The sequence below is a fragment of the Amblyomma mixtum genome, chromosome 3 (genome assembly GCF_055824585.1).
Source record: "Amblyomma mixtum isolate Tamu chromosome 3, ASM5582458v1, whole genome shotgun sequence".
NCBI lineage: Eukaryota > Metazoa > Arthropoda > Arachnida > Ixodida > Ixodidae > Amblyomma > Amblyomma mixtum.
In genome coordinates, this window is record NC_143014.1 from 42951537 (window position 1) to 42974615 (window position 23079).

The 23079-nt window shown below is 48.8% G+C and overlaps 1 protein-coding gene and 1 non-coding gene across 2 annotated transcripts in view; one reads left to right on the plus strand and one right to left on the minus strand.

Moving 5' to 3' along the window:
* Positions 1–23079, minus strand: part of Idua (alpha-L-iduronidase) — a 79992-nt gene that overhangs the window by 55822 nt on the left and 1091 nt on the right. Inside the window, exons 2-3 of the mRNA XM_089578911.1 lie at positions 21993–22130; positions 8359–8558 (exon numbers count right to left, since the gene is read on the minus strand). Of these exons, the coding sequence (XP_089435037.1) occupies positions 8359–8558; positions 21993–22130 (338 nt within the window). The remainder of the gene's footprint in view (positions 1–8358; positions 8559–21992; positions 22131–23079) is intronic.
* On the plus strand, positions 7840–7911 carry TRNAW-CCA (transfer RNA tryptophan (anticodon CCA)). The gene has a single exon. It is a non-coding gene; the product is annotated as a tRNA-Trp (tRNA).

Below are 23079 nucleotides of genomic sequence, written 5' to 3' on the forward strand. Positions count from 1 at the left end.
GAGAGCACGTTGCTGCCTGGCGAGGGTCGTGAGTACGGCGTGCCCGAGTTCAGCATTTACGTCGAAGACGAAAGCCCGGACAACAACCTCGGGCCGCCCACCCAGAGTTCATCTGCCACCGGTGCACAGAATTACTTGGCCCCGGCCCGTCAACCGCTTGCCGAGATACGGGTGCAACCAGAAATCAGTACAACACCGCGGTCAACTGGATTGGGCCACACAGAGCTGTCTTCCTCCGCCAACGAGTATGGTGGGTCCAGCTACTCTGAAGAGCCCCAAAGTGTGTGTATGCATTCTCTCTTTCGAAGTCCATACCAAGCCCTCTGGCGAAACAACGAAGTCCCGGAGTGGCAGGTGATGGGGTATGAAGAACAAGACTTGCAGCGGCGACATCGCGAAGAAGTGCTGTGCACGCTCTCGGAGCCGGAGGCTCAGGCACGACTGCGTCGCATGTTGCGAGAAAACGAGCTTCTGAGGCAGGAGCTTCGACTGGGAAGCATGGAGAGAGCTGCCGCTCGCAAAAAACCTGGGCCATTCAGAGAACATCCTCGGGAGGCGGCCACGTTGGACGGACAGGTGAGAGCAAGAATGTGTCTTTATAAACGGTAGCACACAGGGCAGGCCAATTCCCTGCTTATTACAAAACGCGGAGAGTTTTGTCTCCGCATTATATTCCCTTTTAACGAATTCATATGACGCAAGCATATAATGGCGAATCTTCCTTCACCTTAACGAGCAATCGCGTGGTGGCTTCTTAGAAGCCCAATTCAGGCCTCCTCCAGGTTGCTCCAAGGACATATTTTAATAGTGGCACGTGAATAAATTAATGCATGGGCTCTCGCTTAGGGTGCTATCGTGTCTTGAAAGATCTTGGTTTCCGTTGAATAGTGAACGGCGTATCGCGTTCTAGTGCCGAAACTTTCCTTTCTACTACAATCAGTTTATAAAAGTGGATGTGGTGGCGGTGGAAGAGTATATGTTGTTTTTAACGCGCCTCCTTCAAAACAAGTTGTGCAATATCTTGTCAGTAGAAATCATTTATAATCATGCTTCTTTTTATTTGGGCTAGGTTAAAAGCTTTTTTAATTGATGTTTGAGGACAACATTCCTTTCATCACTTGGCAGAACGGCGTCCGCAGCTGCGGGGCTGCCCACAGCGCGCTCACGCCAGAGTTCCTTTCCACGCGCCCACAGTGAGCACATAGCTTATACATGTTCTACTGCATAGCTCACGGCGCCATAATATAGGATTCCTCCGTAGTTTAGAGCTTAGTACAGCGGTGCCCTTGCAGTAGAGCATGCGCCTCGCATTCGGGAGGTGCTGGGTTCGACCCCAGTGCCGCCGGGGACCTACAGGTTTTCTAATGGGTCCAAGATTATTTTCTGGAGTGTTTATCGGCGGGGCTGCGCTTATGAGGTTGAGGTACGCCGGAGCGGAGGTCTGTGGTTAGGTTTGTTCCCCTGCGGACCGTTGACGCGCACCAGTATCTGTGTACAGGAGTATTTTCGCACTGCCCGCTTCTGTCTAGAAGCAGCCACCACGGCCGGGAATCTCGGAAGTACGCGCCACACTGGAGCTGAAGTATTTGCGAGTCCAAGATAAGAATGATCGCAACTTTGCGCCGGTGCTGTGTTTACATGTGGTGACGCCACCGCTTTCTTCTTGCACAGGTCCCCGCCGGGCCAAGCACAGCCCCACCAGAGGGGAACAACTGGGGCTCGCACGTGGGGCGGCTGCCGAAGCCGTCACCTTCCGCTCCCGGTGGCCGGCCTCGTGCGAAGACCGTCTGACGTGACACAGAAATAAACTTTTTTTTTTCTCCCACTGTTCCATGCCCCGTCATATCCCCTATCCTTACTTGGCCAGTAACATCACTGTTAGCTATTTAACGGGAGAAGGAACGAAATAGTTTATTAGCACACCGACGGGAATGAAAAAGAAGATCGTTATGTACAGCCGACCAATGCTCTAATGATCTACTGCAAGCCTTGGCTGGTCGGTCGGTCGACTCCTTGAGAACGCAGCGAAGAGCGGCTAACACACGTCGTGAAGGCGAGGTAGTAATGTAGATTACACAGCGCTAAAATACGTGGACAAAAAGGATGAAACGAACGTGCGCGGACTTGCCACGGTGTTTAGAAATATAGCTACGCACAGCAGATAGCGTGCGCTAGATCGACTTCGAATGCAGTTCTTCGCGCTCGCTCAGCCGTGCTTGTAACTGAGGGACGGCGTTGTTTCGGACCGAGACTCTTCGAAAAACGTTCTTCCCCTCACCGGTCGAGTGGTCTGTAAAGAAACGCGTGCATTCTGGGCACCTTGAAAACTTCCTAGGGACATCGAGAAGAGTTGCACGCTGATTTTATAAGCCCGTCATCTCCTGCTTTATGATTACGTACAGCCACCGCAGTTATAGCATTACAAAACAATGTTCACCAATCTAGACCGAGGCTCAGACCCAGGGCCCGCACCAGCCGTCCCCCTTCAGAGCTCGTTCTCGCCCTCTGCGTTGGCTGCGAATCACAACACTACGCACGCTATCTCACACCGCGTACTTGGAAGTCAGCCACACGTTCTCCGGCTACCCACGCGGGAGTACCAAATAGCTGATAATAGTCCTGCCACCCTGCCGCCGTCAAACGGGCTCCGACGTATTGCCCTGCTGCGACGACCAGGCTGGCCCGGGCCAGCGCCGCCGCCTTTGTGAGCCTCGACTTCTCCGATGTAGAATCCTAAAACGACGGGCTGAACACCGTCGCCAGCACCGCTGGCAAAATTAACTGCTTTGCGGCCACTGTAAACGCAGTCTAAGAAGAAGCGCGCCACACAGGCGCCTCTCGTTTGAACGACCGAAAGGTCTTCTATAACGACCCGTTTTGAATGCCGACACGATGACTTGACAGCAGTTCTCTGCCCAGCCGCCTAATCCTGCAAAATTGCCAGAGGTGGCTCGCAACGTCGTCGGAAGGTGGAAAGGATAAAAGAGTATGGAACAAAAATTTACGAAAATCACAAAAAGTTCCGAGCTAAATCACGTTACAAAGAACCGAGTGTGAAAAAATAATAGGCAGCAGCTAAGTATGAAAGCAACACCGCTGCCTTTCTTTGAAGAGTGGCCATTTTGCTTGTCTTCTGAACATGGATGTGGGATAGGATCCCGGCAGCGCCGATGACGTTCTTTTATGGAGCCGAAATGGAAAAACGTCAGCGTGGCTCGCAAAGTCAGTGCACTTTAAGAAAACCTAGGTCTTCAAAATTTATCCGGAGCCCTACACTGCGGCGTGTCTCAAAGGCCATGTGCAGCCCCAGAGTTGATCCGTTCTCTGCGCAGCGTTATGAAGGAACAGCTAACACCCTCTCCGTCTTTCTCATTAATCGAGTAAGGCTCAGTCAGTCAATCAGAACAGCCTTATATCGGAGCCAGATGAAGACCCCAGAGGGTGGGTCACCTTTAGGCTATAGACCGCTGATTATCCAGCTCCGCCGAGTATGGACAAGAGCTCCAGGTTTTGTGTGCGCGTGCGCGTGTGTGGGGGGGCGGAGGGGTAAGGAGTCCGTTGCATGTGAAAAGCATATGCTCGGTGTCTGCGATCTGATGAGAACAATATGGGCAGTTTGGGTCCTCTGCGGAAGCCGAATAAATAAAGTCTGTGCGGGGTAAGGAGCACGTTGGTTTGGATTCTACGAAGAATCCGGAATTGTTGTGAGATGAGATGTGGATATGGCGGACGAAGCAAGGTGCGCTCCTCTTTCATGCACTCGTAGTGCTTGTTGCCTGTTTAATTAGGCTCGAACTTCACCCATAGATCATGCGGTGTATGTATATAGGACGAGCCCAGTCCATGCTGAACCTCATGAGCACGCTCGACAATGCGGTACACCGGAAATGCGTGGAATGCAATGAATCTTCTACCTTATGTCACATCAGAGTTTGCCAACAAACCCAGCTAGCACCACACAGCCCCATTATAGGACGTTGCAGAAGCCTGGAAGGCCAGCTCAAGCTTGTCAACCGGGCTCACTTGACAGCTGAGGCCTGTGGAGACCTCGACTAGCGGCCCTACGGCCCCCAACAAAGATAGTTTTTTTTTTTCTGTTTCCCTCTCTCTCCAGCCCGTAACTAGTGCGAACCGCGAGCGGGTGCCAGTGCCGCTTTGTCGTCGTCATTGGCCGGACATTGAAAATAATCTCACGAAGTAAATATGATGGATCGCTTTCACTAAGAACGCTTGGTAACAGACTCGTAAGATGAATAAGTATGGAAATAACCGTCTATGCCCGTGTTTCGGCTCTGTTCTTTGCACTGTCGAAAGAAAAATCAAAGCATTAGTCAGCGCACGTTTGCTTCGGCCTTCATTGTGGAAGCCCCGCTCCTCCTGCCAAGACACACGCCTTGTGCAGGACGACCACCATGGATCCTTTCAAATGAAAGTTCAGACATTGAGTTGATGGGGGCCACTTTCAGGGCCGTCGAGGGCTTCTGCTTTTCTCCAGCATTTGTGGACACTGTCAACGCTCTCCGTCTCATTTCGTGGGAATGGCAGAAAGCCAAGACACCGGAAGGAACGGAAGCATTGGAGCGATCGGGCTCTCAGCGTATGATATGCACCCGCTGTGCAGTTTGATCAATATAAGATATAATATCAGGTCTCCCAGTTAGTGTAATGTTTACTACAAAACCATTTAATTCTTTTCTTACATGCTGTTTCTGTTTCAGCAGCCTAATGACGTCTGTGACGTAACAGACTATTTGAAGTGACGTGAGGCATACAAAAATGACAAAAATGAACAAACAGCAAATATATCGCAGTTTTTGCATGACTCGTGCAACCTTAAATAGTCTATGACGTCACAGCCATCGTTCGGCTGCTGTAACCAAAACAACGTAAGAAAAAAAACAGTTTTAAATTATTTAGTTGCCGTAGGTAAATTCCACGTCGTGACTTATGTACGCAATTGTGTTGCGCATAATTGCAAACAAAAAGCACGCATCCAAAAATTTCATGCCTCTCCTCCTGGTGGCATGGTGGAGTCAGTGGCCGCAGCATACAAGTCTATATTCGTATTGCATGTTTGTTGCTGAGAGCACCGTTCCACTCGTTCTCAGACGAAATCTTTCAGCGTGCTGTTCCTACTTGTTTGAAAGACGTATGGTCACGCCGTGGTCTGTCCGTTTTTCAAAAGTGGGACTTGTTTAAACAGGAGATCAAAACTTGGCAATTGAGGCCTCAGCAAGAATCGCTTTCCTGAAGAGACATCACCTTCGTGAGCTTGGGCGCACCCTAACGGAGCTACATGAGCTAGAGAGGGTTAGCCCGGGTGCCTATCTTGATGAGATTAATAACGTAAAAGCAGAGCTTCGACCATTTGCGACAGAAAGATATAAGGGGGCCTTGATAAGATCTAGGTTCCGAAGGTTTCTTGACGAGCAACCTTCTCGTCGGGCCCTGAGTGATGAAAGAGAGAATGCTCTTGCGAAGGAAATATTGGAAATTCAGTATGGTGATTGCACATACAGCGATGCGCCTGGTATTCTTGCTGCTTTCTTCATTATCGGAAGTTGTTTGGCAGTTGCGAAGATCCAAATCAGGGTTTCGATTACAGTTCCTTACTCGGAAACTTCCCTCGACTTGACGATGAGAAGAGTGCTATAGTGAAGGGACCTATCACTTTGGATGAAATTCAATCAGCCATTTCTGCCCTGCAGAGCCAGAAATCTCCTGGGCCAGATGGTATTACTAGCGAATTCTATAAAACATTTTCGCCTTGCCTAGTGCCTGTTTTGATGGAAGTTTTCCAAGCATCTTATGATGTGGGTGTCCTGCCTCCCACTTTCTATTCTGGGCACACAATATTAATTCCCAAAAGCAAAGATACTAATCGGTTGAAAACTGTTGAGGGATATCGTCCAATTTCCCTCTCAATGTTGATTACAAAATTTTTGCCAAGGTTCTTTCCAGTCGTCTGCAGCTCGTCATTATGGACTTGATAGGTTCGTATCAGGTCTGTGGTATTAGAGGCCGCAGTATTCAAACACATATCCATATTGCACGTTCAGTGTTAGACACAGTATCAGATGAGACAGGCAAAGTAGCTCTGATTCAAATTGACTTGGCGAAGGCGTTTGATAAAGTTCGGCACGATTTCTTGTTCGCGGTCTTGGAGTATGCAAATATTGGTGACGTCTTGCTCAAAGGCATAAGGCTGTGCTATAAGAACTCCTATACAAGGGTAATTGTTAATCAGGAGCTAACGAAACCAATACCACTAGAAGCATCTGTTCGTCAAGGATGTCCACTGTCTCCATTGTTGTTTGCCCTATATCTGGAACCCCTCTGTCGCAGCTATCCGCGGTTTCTCTCTGGCTCAATGTGAAGTTAAAGTTTTAGCCTACGCTGATGATGTCGCCCTCTTTTGTTCTGACAAAAAGAGTGTACTTGAGGCTTTACACTTGACTCAACAGTTCTATGATGTATCAGGCACGGCTCTTAATTTAGAGAAATCCAAAGGCTTTTGGTTGGGTCATTGGGGAACTAGGCCAAGCCAGTTCGGTGGCATATGCTGGGACTGTAGCCCTCTTGAGTACCTAGGCGTTCCGCTGCACCAAGTTCGCAACAGTACAGCCTACTGGGATTCACAAATTGTAACTCTACGGCGGCAAACACAGGCTTGGATGGGTAGGGAACTCTCAGTGTTTGCGAGGGCACAGGTCTGTAACATATTTTTGTTTGCAAAGCTCGCGTATGTCCTTCAAGTCCTGCATTGTGCTAGGAGGAAGGTGCAAGCAATACACAGAATATTTGCAACATTCGTGTGGCGCTCTCAATGGGAGTCCATGAGGCGTGACAACTTGTTCCTTCCCTTAGAGGGTGGTGGAGTGGGCCTTGTTCACCTGTTCGTGCATCAACTTGTTTCCCGTTTTTTCTTTTTCAAATCGGCAAGCCACCCGTTTCTGGTAGCTGTGCTCATTAGGCGGCTTAGTTTTCATTTGCCTTACTTATTCGCACCGACTGTGCAGGCTCGTGAGGGGACTTTATGGGGATTCCTTAAGGAGGTTGCTGACACTTTCAATTTCCTCACTGTACGCTTCTCTTTAGATTACCTCTATAGCTTCTCGAGAAAACAGATGACCCAGGCTCTCACTGAGTCTTTCTTCCTTACACCATTGTATCGGCAGCCTTATCTGGGGTCTTTGGACATCAGTGTTCTAAAGCGTGTTAGGCGGATGTGCATTCAGGCAGCCGCTAAAACGTTCTTTTTCAAACTACACACAGCGACGCTGCCTGTCAAGACATTTCTTAATGACAAGGGGATGTTTGTACCCTGGAATGTGAATTGCCGTCTGTGTAACGTGCCTGAGGCAATTGATCATTGCTTCATCCTGTGCCGTGATGCCATGTTCTTTTGGGACATACTACAACGAACTCTTAAGAAGGACATTGAAATTACACCATACACTATTAGATTTCTGCCTGTTGGCAAAAACTCTGTTGTGCCTTATGATCTGTTTGTGTTGATGGGACTATTCAGTCGTTGGAAAAGCCGTATGATGGACAGACATGCCGAGCCACCAAGATCGTCCAAATCTGTGTTTCGTGAACAGTGTGCTTTGGTGAGGAGTGTATATGCTGCACGCGAAGAACCTCCAAGCTGGCTGCCGTGCCTAGATGCATGTGTGTGCCTCCCTGAATTTTGATGTTTTGATGGGGATGCAGTGTTGAGTTATGGGCTATGGCGGGCTGCTATTAAGCAGCCCAGTAACTTGAGACGCGAACCAGTTTGATTGAAGTTTTCCCCCTTTTTACGGAAGTTCTTCCATGCAATAAAGAAAAAAAAATGACTCGGTGGCGCAACGGTATCGCGTCTGACTCCAGATCAGAAGGTTGCGTGTTGGAATCACGTCCGGGTCACATGTATTTTTTTTTTTGCTATGCAAAAGCTCTCTATTTTGATAAAGTAGGGCTCTACATACACGTTCTGCCACCAGCGTGGGCGAGCGGCAGCGCAGTCAAGTGTGCCTCTAATATTTCGTACACTCTGTTCAATGCCTGGAAAAAAAAAAAAAAACTCTTCACAAACCTGCCCCTTCGGAAATTGACCGACTTTGCGTCCCTCTTGGTGCTGTGTAACCTTGCAGGTGGAATTTTTCAGGTTTCTTGAATGGTTCCGGCGGTAGTCCATTCTAAATTAATAATTCAATAATTATGAGTTGATCGACTCCTGAGGGAACCAGGTGACCGCCAAGAACGGTACTTGAACTTCAAATTCAAAAAATGAACTGTAGCATTTTTAAACATTGGCTCTCGTGAGTTAAAATACCTTGTGTAACGGTCAATACGCAACGAGTGCGTGCTCACCCAGGTAGTGGTTACCCAATGCCCTGACGAGCTCCTTCCAGAGGTCCAGGTCAGCACTCTGCTCGAAATCCAGCGGCCGCCCGAAAGGATTTCCCATGAGCTCCAGGCCGGGCTTGAGCCCCAGCGCCCGCAACCGGTCAAGCAGCGTGTCCAGCAAGCTGAAGTTGAGCGTCCGGCTAAAATCCTTGTCCAAAGGGGCGCTGCAAGTAAGGGAAGTTTAGGGTGCCTCGATGTAGCGCACCGCCGTATAGGGGGGAGGCGGCCGCCATCTTGGGGCAAGCGCAGAAACGCTGGGCTACGGAGAGTCAGCCGGTTTTCGTGTTGAGTATGCGCTAGCAGGCTCAGATGTATAAAATTTTCACACATATACTCGCAATTCTGAGCACTTTTTGTCACAAATATAAAAGAGAAAAGAACTATGCTCGCACGCATAGCTCTCAGAGGCAAGGCCTATTGTGCAGCTAGGTCAGCACATACTCTTTAGCCGCCTAGGATGCTCAAAGCAGCTATTTTGAATAGAGTGACTATTTATAAGGCAAAGCCTTTCGGTACTTCCAGGTATGAATGAGTTTATGAGGTGCATAACATGTAGGAGGCTTCAATTGCGTCTCTTGCTACAGATCAACAACTGTTTACGTTTCAGGCAGCCGCGTGTATCGGAAATTTTTTTCCATTGCAGGGGTCTATCTTAAAGCGCAAAATAGACGCAGCAGGAAAAGGTGAGTCATGATGAATAAACCGAACTTTGACTTATCTCGCCCGCTAATGCATGCGGCATCTTATTTCAAAACAATTCTCAGCAACATTTTGAAGCTGCTTCTGGCTGCACACCTAGCAGGAGGCATTTCCTGAACCGGTTTTTTGTTATTGGTGCTAGCTGCAGTTTTGCTGCCGTACAGCTTAAATTCGGAAGTCGCACGGGCATATTTAACTTCACTTGAATTTAGCTTAACCTCAGACGGGTACTTGCGCGCTTGACAGGGGTACACTTCGCCTCGCGATGTGTCACTATACGGGGAAGAAAAAGCTGCATACGGAATGAGCTTTGTACCGCGCAGGCAGCTTGCTTCCTCGCAACCGCTTTCGGAAGGTGACGCCGCTGCACCTGTCAATTCACGACAGAAGTTTCCTCGCGACTACTCGAAGTGCGAGCCACAAACTGTAAACGGCATAATTTTTCGCGAGGACACTGACTTTCGCGTTTTTTGCGAATTAAAATGACCTCTCTAAAAATTGTTCCCGCCAATAATTTGAGAAAAAGTAGCCCTAAGAGACCTATCAAATTACAGGACGGGTGGCTCAGAGGATAGTTTTCCGCAACCAAAAAAACCTTGTTCACAGACAACTTTTTCAATTCCTACTCTGCCCACAAAAGGGGTTAGCGCGAGGGGAGATGCGTCGGTGGCCCTCCATTGCATTCTCTTTCGAAAAGGAGAGAGGGGAATGCCCCTTAATTAATCTGCTTGAACCTGAAGCCTCGACGGTTGCCACCACCTTTCAAGATTGAATGTAAAGGGCAGTTGTCGAAGGGGTACAATGGGGCATTCCTTCGACAATACCAGGCTCAACTTGCTTTCCGCGTTCGCACTGTGGCTCTGAACACAAAAGGGGCGAGCGCTAGTCACTAAAGATCGTCGTTGTGTTGCACTCCGGGAATAACACTAAAGTCTAGAGTCGACCCTTCACATAACTGTGAATTCAAATGTTCCACCTCAAAAACACAGCGCACTACTCCCGATGCCAAAGCATTCGATGCAACGAGTTTGATATTCACGTTTGTAACGATGCTTCAAGCTCCTTCAACGTTGAAGAAGGGACACCAAAATATATGTTGTGCGCAGTGAGAGGTTGGCGACAAACTAAAAAAGTGACTAAAATCATACAGAGTTAGTGCTTACAAGGGCATGGATGCTCACACAACAGCTTCGCGCACTCCGCAGCAATGGCACGAAAAGCGACTTGCCCCACGATGGCTACCGCGGAGAAGTCTGCGGTGCGGCGCATGCCAGAGTGCCGTCACTCTGAACGACGGCGCTAGCATCGATGCACCCTAAGGAAGTAGTGCTTGCAGTATTACTGAGATTACAGCCGAAAAGATCGCATGGGAGGCTACGGAGTACTGCCTGCGTTTTTGCGTTGGGTTTAACTAGTAATTCTACTAGCTAAGCGCAATGCAGGATTATAAAATTTTGAAGGGCAAATGGTGTGTCAGCCTACAGAGATTAATGGAAGTGAGTGGGCGAGTTGGTTTTTCATTTTGACAGTGAAAGCGCTCAAAAAGACAAGGTCGACAGAAAAGGAGAGACATGCAAAGAGACTAGTTAACCTTTAAAGGGGCGCTGAATCCTCCTTCCAGCGTGGCGAGCTGAGGCACAGTTCGTCGCCGTGAATATCTCATCCAAGTTGCATATAGATTGGCAAAACAGAGCGCAAAGAGCAAGCTCTCCTTCGTTTCCTACTGCGGGTTGCTGCTGCTTTATCGCCGTCATTATGACGTCATAGAGCGGTCGGTGTATGATGTCAGCTCTGCACTCGCCCACGTCACCAACGGCGCTCCACTCAAGGTAGTGACGAAAGCAGAGTTAGCTTACTAAGCAGCAGCCAATGTAATAGGCGGAGCTTTGGTCTCGGATCCGCGAGTCAAGAGAAAAGGGTGGAGAATTCGAGTGCAGATAAAGGCAAATGTTACACCGTTAATTTCTTCGGTTTTGGAGTGCGTTTAGGAAAACAAAATTTCTAAAACACCACTTGTAAGGCACTACGTATTTTCTGTAGCATTACTGCCTATCTGACAAAAGTGCTACGGGTACACACGGGTAACCTATAGGGCATTCGCAGTTGAGGTTCACCTCATGCACAGGCAAACGCCTGTAGCTTCTTAAAATTGTACGATCTGCGGCCAGACCAACCTGAACTGAAGGATGATGGCAACGATGCTTCAGTTATCACCGGTAACCGCAGTCAATAGGGGAAAGAGGGGGGGGGGGGGGGGGGGGAGGAAAGCTGTAAATTGAAAGATTATAAGACTGCTCCTCCGACAGTGGCAGAGAAGAGTCTAGCAGAGTTGTCTTTAAAGACAGCAAAAGCATTTCAGAGAAGCCTAGCGAACAGCAAAAACGCGTAAAGTGCTGGCTGAAAACTTCAAGTGTGTGTCTTAAAACTCCAATCAGTTTGGTTTGGTTTGGTTTATGGGGTTTAACGTCCCAAAGCGACTTAGGCTATGAAAGACGCCGTAGTGAAGGCCTCCGGAAATTTCGACCACCTGGGGTTCTTTAACGTGCACTGACATCGCGCAGTACACGGGCCTCTTGAATTTCGCCTCCATTGAAATTCGACCGCCGCGACCGAGATCGAGCCCGCCTCTTTCGGGTCAGCGGCCGAGTGCCATAACCACTGAGCCACCATGGCGGCTGAAAAACTCCAATCGATAACATTATGTCGCCTGAAGCGAAAAGCACAACGACAATAACTACAAGTTTGCATACAGCACCAGTGCCGCAGCTCGCAGTATTGAAGGCGTCAACAAGGCAACTGACAATCACCCTTACACCGTGCATTTTGTTCTCCTCGAACGTTATTCATTTTTCTTTCTTTTAACACTTGGCTTCAGAGGCTTGACTTTGATTATCCTGTTGGCATGGCAACGCATGTAAAGCGCCGTTTCGGTTACATCCGATGCTACAGGGTTGTGTCATGTATTTGTTTACAACGTGCTGTTTGCTAAAATGCTAAACTTTAACACTGCCACAAAACGTGAGGCAAATAGAGCCCAGCTATGAACAATTTTGGCCGCTACTAGGAACAAATTAGTGATTAAAAAGAACTCAGTATTGCTGCAGTTCACTTGCTATGCTCTATTTCCAAACATTTCTTTCTGTTTTACAGCGTCAGCTGAGCCAGACCTACTCCCCACCCCCAGCTTCCCCTGAAATTAAGTAGTCGTCTCCCGCATGAAGTGATGTCATCAAATGCCAACACCACAGAACCCATCATCCCCGGTCACGTAACATATTAATGAACTGAACTCCCCAAAACATTCCCTAGCTACACGCTTTCTTTCACATCTCCCTTGAACATGCAGCTGACGTTGAGACTTCTGTCACATTAGGCGTCTTGCAATTTGGTCCCCTACTTCGACTCAACACCGCTTTCCGCGTTTCTGATGTATTTTCCATTAATGGAGCAGTCAGGACAGGCGGGGAACCACACGCAGTTGCTTCTAGTTTGTTTTGAAATATGAGTTGTGCGCCCTACTTGTTACTATTTCGTTCCTGTTTTCCTTTTTTTTTTTGCAAGCGAGACTGTTAAGTCATGTTGGCACATGCGCAACCGGAACCTTTCAGAGACAAATTGCCAAGGCACAAGCAGTGTGTAAGTAAGGTGACCTCGGCCTGTTATTATGAATCGTCACGTCGCGTCCAAGGCCCCTAAACACTCTTAAAAGACCACTTTTGGGATTGTGTAATTTCTGGAAAATTGATCTCCTTTGAAGTTTTGAAAACTGCGTTTAAAGTTTTCAAGAACTCGCTTCTTCTCCTCTTCTGATTTATCGCACTCCGCCCTGTTGTCACGGCGCACCCCAGATAAAGAGGCGCTTGTCCACTGCAGCAGCAAAACGATCCGCTAATTTCGGAAACTGCTAGGCTCCGCCATTATCCTTTTAGCGGGTGAGGTTCGAGAACCTGTCATTTTCGGCGCGACGGAAGGATATCTCCCAGAAGGCGAGGAGAGCGTCAATTACAACCTCTAGATTATCAAACTGGGCCGTATAATCTTTCATTCAAAGGACGGATTAAAAACGGAGAGCGGAAGCGGGCGCTTGCGCAGACAGCCGAGGACGCAGGCGCGGTATCCATTCCCCATTCCCCCTCCCCCGCCTCCCCATTCTACTGCTCGGGATGCGGGGATAAACCCCGGCGAAGCCCATCGAGTCACGGGTGAAACGGGACGCGTTCCATGTAAATTATCGGTTTCGGTGCGCTCACGCTCCCCCGCCCCCTTGCATCGTTCCTTTTGCGCACAGAAAGAGCGCAGAGGAAAGGGCTCGCCGTACGCCTTCATCCTCTCCGCGCGATGCGCGCGCCCCCAGTGGCGCTCCGCCTGCGCGACGTTTCGGCTAGCAGACCGCTCTCCGTGCTGGCGTCAGCGGTGAATCGCGCTCTAAGCTGGCGGGATGCGGGCGCACTTTTTCTCTCGCCGGATGGAAGCGCCGCCGGTGATGGTTGTCGCGCGACCGGCTATTACCGATATTGTTTATTCCGCGAGAGCGCGTTTCAAACAAATAGCGAAATTAAATGTCAATATTATTTCTTTGAAACTGGGGAGCATATTACGCTGTTTACACAGCGGACGGCGCGCGCATGGACGCGGGTCCCTGCTGCCTGGCGCGGATCGATGAGCAGACTCCCCGCACGTACGCACGCACCGTGCGCTGTAACCGCGCCGACGCGGGTCCGGGACGCACACACCGACGCAGCCCGTCGTTCGTGAAATTGAAACGTCATCTGCTGATTCAGAGCCGCTCCAGAAGGGGCGTTTGCCGAGCGAAAGCGAGACGTCTTCGCGAGGACCGGGCCAATTAGGGCGGCTGACCCGGGACGAACTGCCACTCTTCAAAAAGAAGCGTGCGGAGGCGGCAGCTTGACGGCGGTCACCGCATGCGCGCGTACCATACGCACCGGAGGGGGACATGGGGGAGATAAAGGGCGACGACGGCCACTTGGGCGCGCTCATGGGCTTTCTCTCGAATGCGGGCTTCAAGAGTTCCCTCCCCACCTCAGCCTCGCGAGAGACATACACGTGACGGACGGACGTCGCGGGAGCCTCGATTTTCAGCCCGATTTCTCGTCACCGGGCGCCAGCACGAGTGTCCCGGCGTGATACAGCAATAAAGAAGCGGCGGAAGAGGGAAAAGTACGAACGCGGCCGCTTTTGATCGTCCCGCCCATGTGTACCGAGCCCCCGGACGCTTTGACGCTAAAAGCTCCTCTCGACTGAATTGCCGTTTGCTCAGCAAATGACGGCACTGCTGTCAGTATGGAACGGGCTTATTTCTTGCTTTTAATTTGCCGCCCGCGTTATTTTCTGTTACTATTTTTATTGTCTTTCGGCAGCGCTAAAGACGAACGCAGTCGTTCCAGAGACCCGAAACGGTGCGGGAAAGTAACGAACGACAACTCCTGCCGAGCGAGCTGTTAGCCGTGGCGTTGAAATGGCGATCGCGTCTGGAACGGCTGGCTGAATCTAAGCAGTTCCACGTGCGTCCATACAGCACGTGTTTCAAGGTCGGGTAATGAAGACAGCTGGCTGGTACGCGATCGCGTTCTGATTTTCTTCTTTTGCCGGTCTGCCTTAGCAAACAGTAGTATGTGCGGTTCTGGCTGCAGTTTACGCAGCACTGGAGTTATTCACCACTCAACTGTAAACGCTGCTTATTAAGCATAGCAGCATAACCACATAAGAATTAGCCAGCACATCCCGAAGCCTAAAGGAACGTGATTGCGCCCTTAATTCGACTGTTATCTACGTGAAGCTATTCAACGAGGACAACAGCATGCTCAGTTGGAAGATTCATTCATTCATTCATTCATTCATTCATTCATTCATTCGTTTGATTTTTTTTCATTCCTTTGCTTGTTTGTTTGTTTGTTTGTTCCTTTATTTGTTCATTCATTCATTCGTTAGTTTTTGTGCTTGCTTGCTTGTTTGTTTATTTGTTTGTTTGTCGTAATATCCACACCGCCAACAGGGCATTACAGTGTGGGGGAAACAGTATTAGAATAAAGAAAAAATCAGGTGCGATGTTGTGATGTGCCCACAAAAACGCTGAACACAAGGGGTCCCTTTTCTCTGTGGTAAGTAACATTAAAACAAACTACTGCAAAGACGCAAAAGAGAAGCAGTAATTGAAAATGAAACTTGTACGCCATATACAGCATAGCTACTGCAAGGGAACATTCCTAGAATCCGGAAAAAAAATCACTTTCGCGTAGTTAAATAGTAAGTTGCAGCAAAAAGGAAACAAAATGGATCATTTCCAACACGGTGGTGCTGATATCTTGCTGTAACCGGTTCTATTGCCCAAAGCGACGGAAATGTTCGTAAGGGACGCTGTCGCCCTGGAAACTCGTACTGATATATGATAGCACGCCTAGATTCAAGCGTTCGTAACGGAGTCACGGTTCGCACATTGACCTTTGCAGTTCGAAGAAGACAGGAAGAAAAGGAACTACGATGGTAACACAACAATTATGAAAAAGATATTGAGTTACCTGTTTCTTTTGATGCTGCAGCATTGAAATTATTTCAATTCGCGTAACAGGCAGCGCTTAAAACCAAGTAATTAGGTTCACTCATTCCGCTATCTAATAGGAATGAGTGGTCAAGTAAAACCTCATGAAATTGTTTAGCTTATTTGAGCGGTTAGAGAATCTTCTTGGGCGGGTCCAGCCTTTTGCTTTTCTGGGAACATTCGCCGATGTTGAGCTGGGTTCATGTGTAGTTTCATTGCGTTAAGGTCGACGATAGTCATCCCTACGTGTAACGTGCAGCCACCCGTACAGGTGTAACACCTGATGCCTCCATTCTGACAAGCACTGGGGCGCTCGAGCGCCTCGCTTTATGGTGCGCAACATGTGCCCTCAGCCGCTGGGTTCGAAATATAGCGTGCTTTTGAGCGCGTGCTGAGTGGGCTGACTTCCTGCTTCGCGCCGCCACTGTTCGCAATTTGTGCGCTGTAATCGCTGCCGTGGAGGCACCGTCTCTAGCGGCGGGCATATTATATGTCCGGTTCATTTTGGGAAATAAAACTTCACGGAACAATTGAAGAAGAGCCCCAATAACACCAAATAGTTGCGCTAAATTGCGACAGAAACAAGCATCACACCCGCACAGTCGTTGGAGTGCGAAAAAAAAGAACAATGCAACTTAAGTGCTCTCATTAGTTGCCGCGCTCTCATTTGGGCTAATCTCGACGCGGAGGAATGAAATTCTTCCGCTGAAAGCTGATAACTTCGCATCTAAGTAGGCGATTGCGATATGGATAGAGAACGAACAAGAGAACGGCATTCGCACGCAGATATAATTCAATCATGAAACGCGAGCAATCTAACGGAACAGAAAGCTGTGGCAATGCGCATTCACAAGAACTTCGCCTTTCGAGCCGGTTTCCTTTTGCACAGGTATCGATGTAGAGATTAACGAGAGGCCTGACGCGCAACTGTCTCGTGAGAATTTATCAGGAGCGCTGTGACACGCCCTGAGTACCGTCGGAAGCAATGCATACGGGACTCTGCGCCTCACGCTCAAGCGCTGTCTATTTTGGCCATTACGAACGTCGTCTCGTACAGCTTATAACGGTCGGCCATCGCGACTGAATTCGAGAAATCGACCCGGTTTTCTCTAGCGCTTAATCGCCGGTTTTCGACACATCATGCAAAAAAAAAAAAAAAACGGAGGTCTGCTTGTTAGTCGTGCTTTATTCTTGTTCGTTCACAGTGTGACAGTAGCAAGGTTTTAGAGCATTGAAAGGAAAATCTACGTCAGTTCAAGGTTATTTCACGAATATGTTCAAAGTTTTACTTTATTCTCGTGCGCTTTGTTGCCGGAGACATTGAAACACCTGTTTCTTTTGCGCGTTATACAAGTTGATACGCAAGTTATCGCGCAGTATCGATTCCGGCAGAGCGCGAAGAGAGTTAGCAATTCTCCACGCCCTTCTTTGATCTCCTTTTTGTGATTGAATTAGTATAAAGCTTCAAAAACGTAATGGCAACTGAAAAATCGTGCCAGCGCACATCGCAGAATCCGTTCGTTAGTAAATGACACCCCTGCCCGGTAGTCATTTCAAAAAGACACATGCAACAGCTGCTAATATGAGAATTTTCTCGCCCTTCCCTGGTACTTTGTCTAAAATTTCGAAAGAACGCTAAACCAACACAAGAACGATGTCGCTAAAGACCGCACACCTACCAACGGCCTTGGAAGAACGTGTTCACGTGACGCGCATCGCTGATTAGAACAGCGCCCCAGTCTTGGACATCGCGAAGTCGTTATCGTCACACTTGCTTTTGGAATCGTTTTGATACATAGACGACCAAGGATGTGGTAAACAGGACGAAGGGCTATCTTACTGATATCATGGCCACTCAATGGACCGTCATGGATACTTGTAAGATGCGGCCCTTCTCATTCGTTTTCAGTGTGAGCAAGGGAGCTCTACGGGTCCTGAAACGTCGATGTTTTATAACTTTTCTTCGCTGTTTAGCGAATGTACAGCCTTTGTCAAAAGTTTAGAGTCCAGAGAGTTCGCTTCTAAGCCGTATAGTAGAACTCCGGCAGCATAGCAGTCCTTACCTTTGGAGAGGGGAGCACCAGAGTTCCCCTTACCTTCGAGAGATTTGGAACGCTGTTGATGCATAACGAGACACAAGGAGTGGTCCAGAAGCAAACCCCCGTGGGCTCTAAACTTTTGAGAAACGCTGCACGTGCGTTTATTCCTGCGAAACGCCAAGCTTTTAACATTAACTGGAAGTTTCCTTAGTCCGTATGCACTTCACCAGCTCGAATAGAATGCACTTCCCCAGCTGACATAAGCGTCATTTTTGCTGTGTTTTTATCTGCAGTCCGATCCGAATTTCGGACGCGAAATTCGGAGGTTGTTGGTTCGGATCCCATCGATGGAAATGGTTGTTTTTTATTGTGCTTTCTTATCAATTAACTTTAAGCCATAAAATAATCACACTTCCAACTAATCAGCACCACAAATTAAAAAAAAAACATCGCCTATGCTTCTTGGTAACGACGACTTTAGGCTTCCATCATGTATATCCCCAAAAGGTACTATATCCGCTGGGTGTTTCTCCGAATCACGAAAGTCTGACATTTCTACCGCGCGCGCTACATTCCCTCACAAATACGGCTTTTCAAACGATACGAAGGTTTGCATGGAGGACAGTCCTCAAACAACACGATAAGTGAACCACGCACTGTAGCAGGTGACTAGCACCATGATTGCACACATAGGTGGCGCTGGAGGACGCCGGATCCTAGAATTACTGTACCAAAGGTATGCCACACCTTTGTAGCATATACAGTAACTCTATACCGCCGTCCGCTACAGTGCGTGGTTCTCTTTCGTGTGCTTCATGCCGTTTGAGAACTGCTTTTTCAGGTAATGCTGTCTAGGCTGTCTGGTTTGAATGACTATTAGAGAGCAAATGCATCGCACGCGGCAGCTTCTCGGACTAAACGAGAAGATGGCGCAATTCTGAGAAACACCCAGCGGATTGAGCGCCTTTGGGGGTACGTCTGGCTTCACAACACAGATTTATCGCGACGTTTTACAAAGATAGCTTCGAAATGACGTAACATGCTTAGTCGCACTCTCCTTCAAAGCACTCGTCAACTGTTAACGAACGGCCGCCTACATGAGTGCTCTGTGAAACAAGAAAATATTTCTGAAAGTTTTGCTTACATTTCGTTCCATGGGCCGCGCCACCGTTCCGTACCCCGAGCAGGGAGTCACTCCCGTGCGTAGGTGCTTTAAACATACATCGCCTTCAAAATGACGCTTAATACTTTCAGAACCTGGTTTAGGATTAGTTTCGTTGTTCTGCTTGAAGGGAGGGCATCAGAGGTGCACTGCGAAATCAGAAAACTGCTTTGAAAACTTTTGCTTGCGTGTGTTCCTATGGGCGCTAAGGCTACTTTTCACCCCCACGTTTTTCACCAGTCGTTAAAGCTGGCGAAAGGAGTGCCACCGCATCTTGCTTACGTCACAGATCGGTGTTGGTCTATAGCGCCATCATACTGACACACTATCAACGCACAAACGCGAAAAAAAAAATAAATATTGAACGCAAACATTTTACGCCGGCTTCATGGTGTAAGTACAACAAAAATTATCTATCCTTTTTGCCCGTACAGAGTAGCGGCAGTTCTGCGAAAAAGAGTGATCTTCAGTACCTGCTCAATTCATAGCAGCCTTCAGCGAGGCCTTGTGGGTCCGTCGAGAGGGCCAAATTGTTTTGGCATCGCTCTGATGGCGGCTTATAGTACGCTCGCAGTACAGGCCCCATGTGGACTCTCAGGGCAGCAAAACCCGCTGTAACCTTCTATAGCACTAACGCGGCGACAGCTGAAAGCAAAGACGGCACACAAATGCGTATTTGTCGCCTACTTAAATTTTCTTTACTTTTTTCTGCTGTAAACGCACTCTGCGCTACGCAGTATGAAGCCTTGATCAAAAATCTTCAAGACACAGCGCCTCCCTTTGAGCCGTGCAGCAGGCCACGCCAGAAGAAGCAGATCTCTGGAGGAACACTAAGGCCCTCATCTCTCCGGACTCCTCCCTCATCTCTGCGGCTTGGAGATTTTCTGCCAAAGCTGTACAGAATTTACATCATTATATGTCGTAATGACATTTCAGTTATCCTACGACGACATATCACAACTGATCTATAGCTTTACTCATTTTCATTCTACAGCTCAACGTGTGACGTCAAAACCCTCTCGATAAGTCCTGAATTAAGCGCTCGGCTTTTCCTCCTAACGTCCGCTCTAACGCTGCCGCGCTAAAAGAATCGAGAGCGCTCTCACAGCCAGGAACACGTGCTTTCGCGCGTTTGTTGGTGTTCGTGGTTGAGTACGTGCGTATACAGCCTTTGTCAAAAGTATACAGCCCAATCGGTTTGCTTCTGGGCCCTGCTGCGCGGCTGGCTTTGCATCCTCAATGACCATAATCTGTCAAAGGTGGAACTCATGCCCTCAGCACTCCCTAGTTTACGACTGCCGAACGCGCTAAAGAGCTCCGCTATTTTTCTTTGAAGCAAATATCTTGGGCTGTATATTTTTTACAAAGGCTTTACCTACGTGCCTTCTTCAGCTACACCAGCGGGCGGTCTGTGATCACTGCACAGCAGCTACACGCGAAGTGCCTGCTTTCAAAACGTAGGTCCCGCAACGAATCGTATACGGCGATCATAACGTGTGCCGCACTGCGGTGGCTCAGTGGTTAAGACGCGGGTTCGATCCCGGCCGCGGCGGCCGAATTTCGATGGAGGCGAAATTCTAGAGGCCCGTGTTCTGTGCGATGTCAGTGCACGTTAAAGAACACCGGGTGGTCGAAATTTTCGGAGCCCTTCACTACGGCGTCCCTCATAGCCTGAGTCGCTTTGGGACGTTAAACCCCAATAAATCAATAACCAAACCATAACGTGTACAACGCCTCCTGGTCACGTCCACACGACACCGCATACGTCCGCATTCTTTCGTCGTCGTTTCATTTGCCCTGCTGTCCTTTAATCTAGTACCGGTAACTAGTGTCAGAAAGACAAAGATAGATGCCAGAAGTGGTAGTTCCTCGCTGTGCCTTCCATTCGAACCACATCTGAGTGACAGAGATGGCAGATGAGAGGCATGCCTCGTCGAAGCATATCAGAATGGTCACTGCCGAACACTCGCCTCACCGCCGTCTTCTGTGACGCAAGCGCACAGCTGTCGCAAATCAGGAAACATGAGGAAGAGGGTGAAAATTATTGCAAGGTTTCGCATAAGTATCAGTGACAGGGCAGATGAAAATACACCAATGTCGGAACGATCCACTGTGCATGAAAACGGTTGTGCTGAGTGCTACGCCGCACTTGAGTTGTGGCGTACAGAGGTCACGGCCACTCCTGTCACTGGAGGAACAGCGCCGCGCGCCGAAAGGAACTTCCGCGCGCGCTAGCAGGCGGATCAATGTTTTCCCAACGGGCTGCGCCCTCAGGCGGCACGCGCGGTTTTCGACGATCCACTGCGCACGGGCTGTGCGGCGATCCCCGTCCGACGCGGCGAGCCCCCGGGCGAGACGCGAAGCGCAGGGCGGCTCCCTGAGCTACGTCCCCCTGTTACGGCGCTCCTTTGAACTTTGCCCAGGTGCTTGTCCCACTGTTTGGCCAAGGGCTTAAGCGGGCCGCAAAGCTCTTCCCCTTGGGGACGCCTCGTGTAGTTTAGCCAGCGGAATAGCGGGGCGGTGAAAGCGAAATTAAAAGTGCAGGCGTCCATATGTATGTTTGGAGACCGCGATTAAGGCGTTTACATGCATTTCTAATACCGCGAGGGGTGCTTGCCTGAGCGTTCGGATATCTGCGCCGGTGCGGTCTGCCGCAGCGCTTGTCGGAAGTGGTATATAACCGCCGGCACTTTACCAGGTGTTTCCCTTTTATTTTTTTCTTTTAGCTTTCTGCATGTTCCTACAGTATACGAAACGCGAGGCTGATGTCAGTTACGTCGCAGCGATGTCCAAGGTGCCGGCGGAGATGCCTGTTCTTTCGAAGTCGTGACATCTCGCTGCCGAAGCGCCGTCGCTGTCATGTGCATAGCTGTAGGTAGCCTTCACTGCATAGGCAGGCATTTGGCAGGCAGGCAGGCGGAGACGGACGGACAGACAATCTCGACACAGTTTTGGACACTATAGTATCAGAAATGGCGTGTACTATTGCATTTTCGTGGAAAAAAATCACATACCCCCATTATTCTCCCTACTGCGGCGAGTGAGAAAGGAGAGAAGACACTTGAAGCTGCGCTGTAGCCAAAAACAAAAGATCAGAAGATACGAACGGCGGTAGCTGCGATGGCTCCGCTGACCAACGTACCTGGCGTTGACAATGTCAAGGAGCCAGTGCATCCTGACCTGGGTTGTTCCATACCCAGGGACGGCTGCGATGTATATCAGGTTCTGCTGCATATCATCCCCCAAGAAGAACTCTGGGTCACTGTGTGGTTCAGGCGGACTGGAACAAATCAAATTACACCGACATTACGTCAGCACTGTGTGTCCCATGGCGAACATAAACAAATCAAATCTTGCTTACAGCAAATGTTCTGCGAATGCACTGCAACGGGCAGCACGAAAACCGGTCAAGATAATGAACTTCAGAACACTGCAGTCTTATTCGGCAGCTTTTGTAGATTCTGATGTAAATCTTTGAAAAGTTAATAAATATCAACTTGCGAGACAACGAAATATTTGAGTGCTAAATTTAAGGTTGGTCAGACATTCTGCACTAGTGCATCAAGCTTTCTTTATAACCGCGAACAGCAGAGCACAGAGATAAATGCGTTGCAAAAATTTATAGTGCTTATTCTGTTACTAGCTTATTGGAAATCATGCCAATTTCTGTAAACAAAATCGCGATTGCGGTCCTTGCTTTCTGGCTAACTCGACAATCATATCTTGAATAGTGTGCTTCATCTTTTTTCCTCATTTATTTTCTCCTTCGCCCGATAAAGATAAAAACAATACAAAACTCTCAGTCACATTGTGTGCACTTCAAAAATGAAAGGCCAGCTGGATGCGTGAACGTGACTTGCGCCACTGGTGCATGTAATTAGACAGCTAGACCTCGGCGCCGCTTTGTGTATTTTCGTTTCTTCCTCTTCGCTCTTCACGTCGAATTCATATCTATTTTCTCATACCAATTTGCCCGTGTACAGCTTTTGTCGTGTCTGATACCAATTTTGTCACCGTCAGAGGAAAATTTGAACCCCCTTAGCGTCTGCACAGCGCTGCCTTTAAGGTATGTACGTGCATTTTCTAAGCAAACGACCCGGCGTAATTATAATTTCCGCGAAAGCCTGGCAACAAGAAAGGCACCTTGTCTAGCGCGCACTTTCCACACAGCGTCATAGCATTTCAGTGCGAGGCTTGAGGCGGCCCCGAATTTCCCTCCTGGCTCTGGA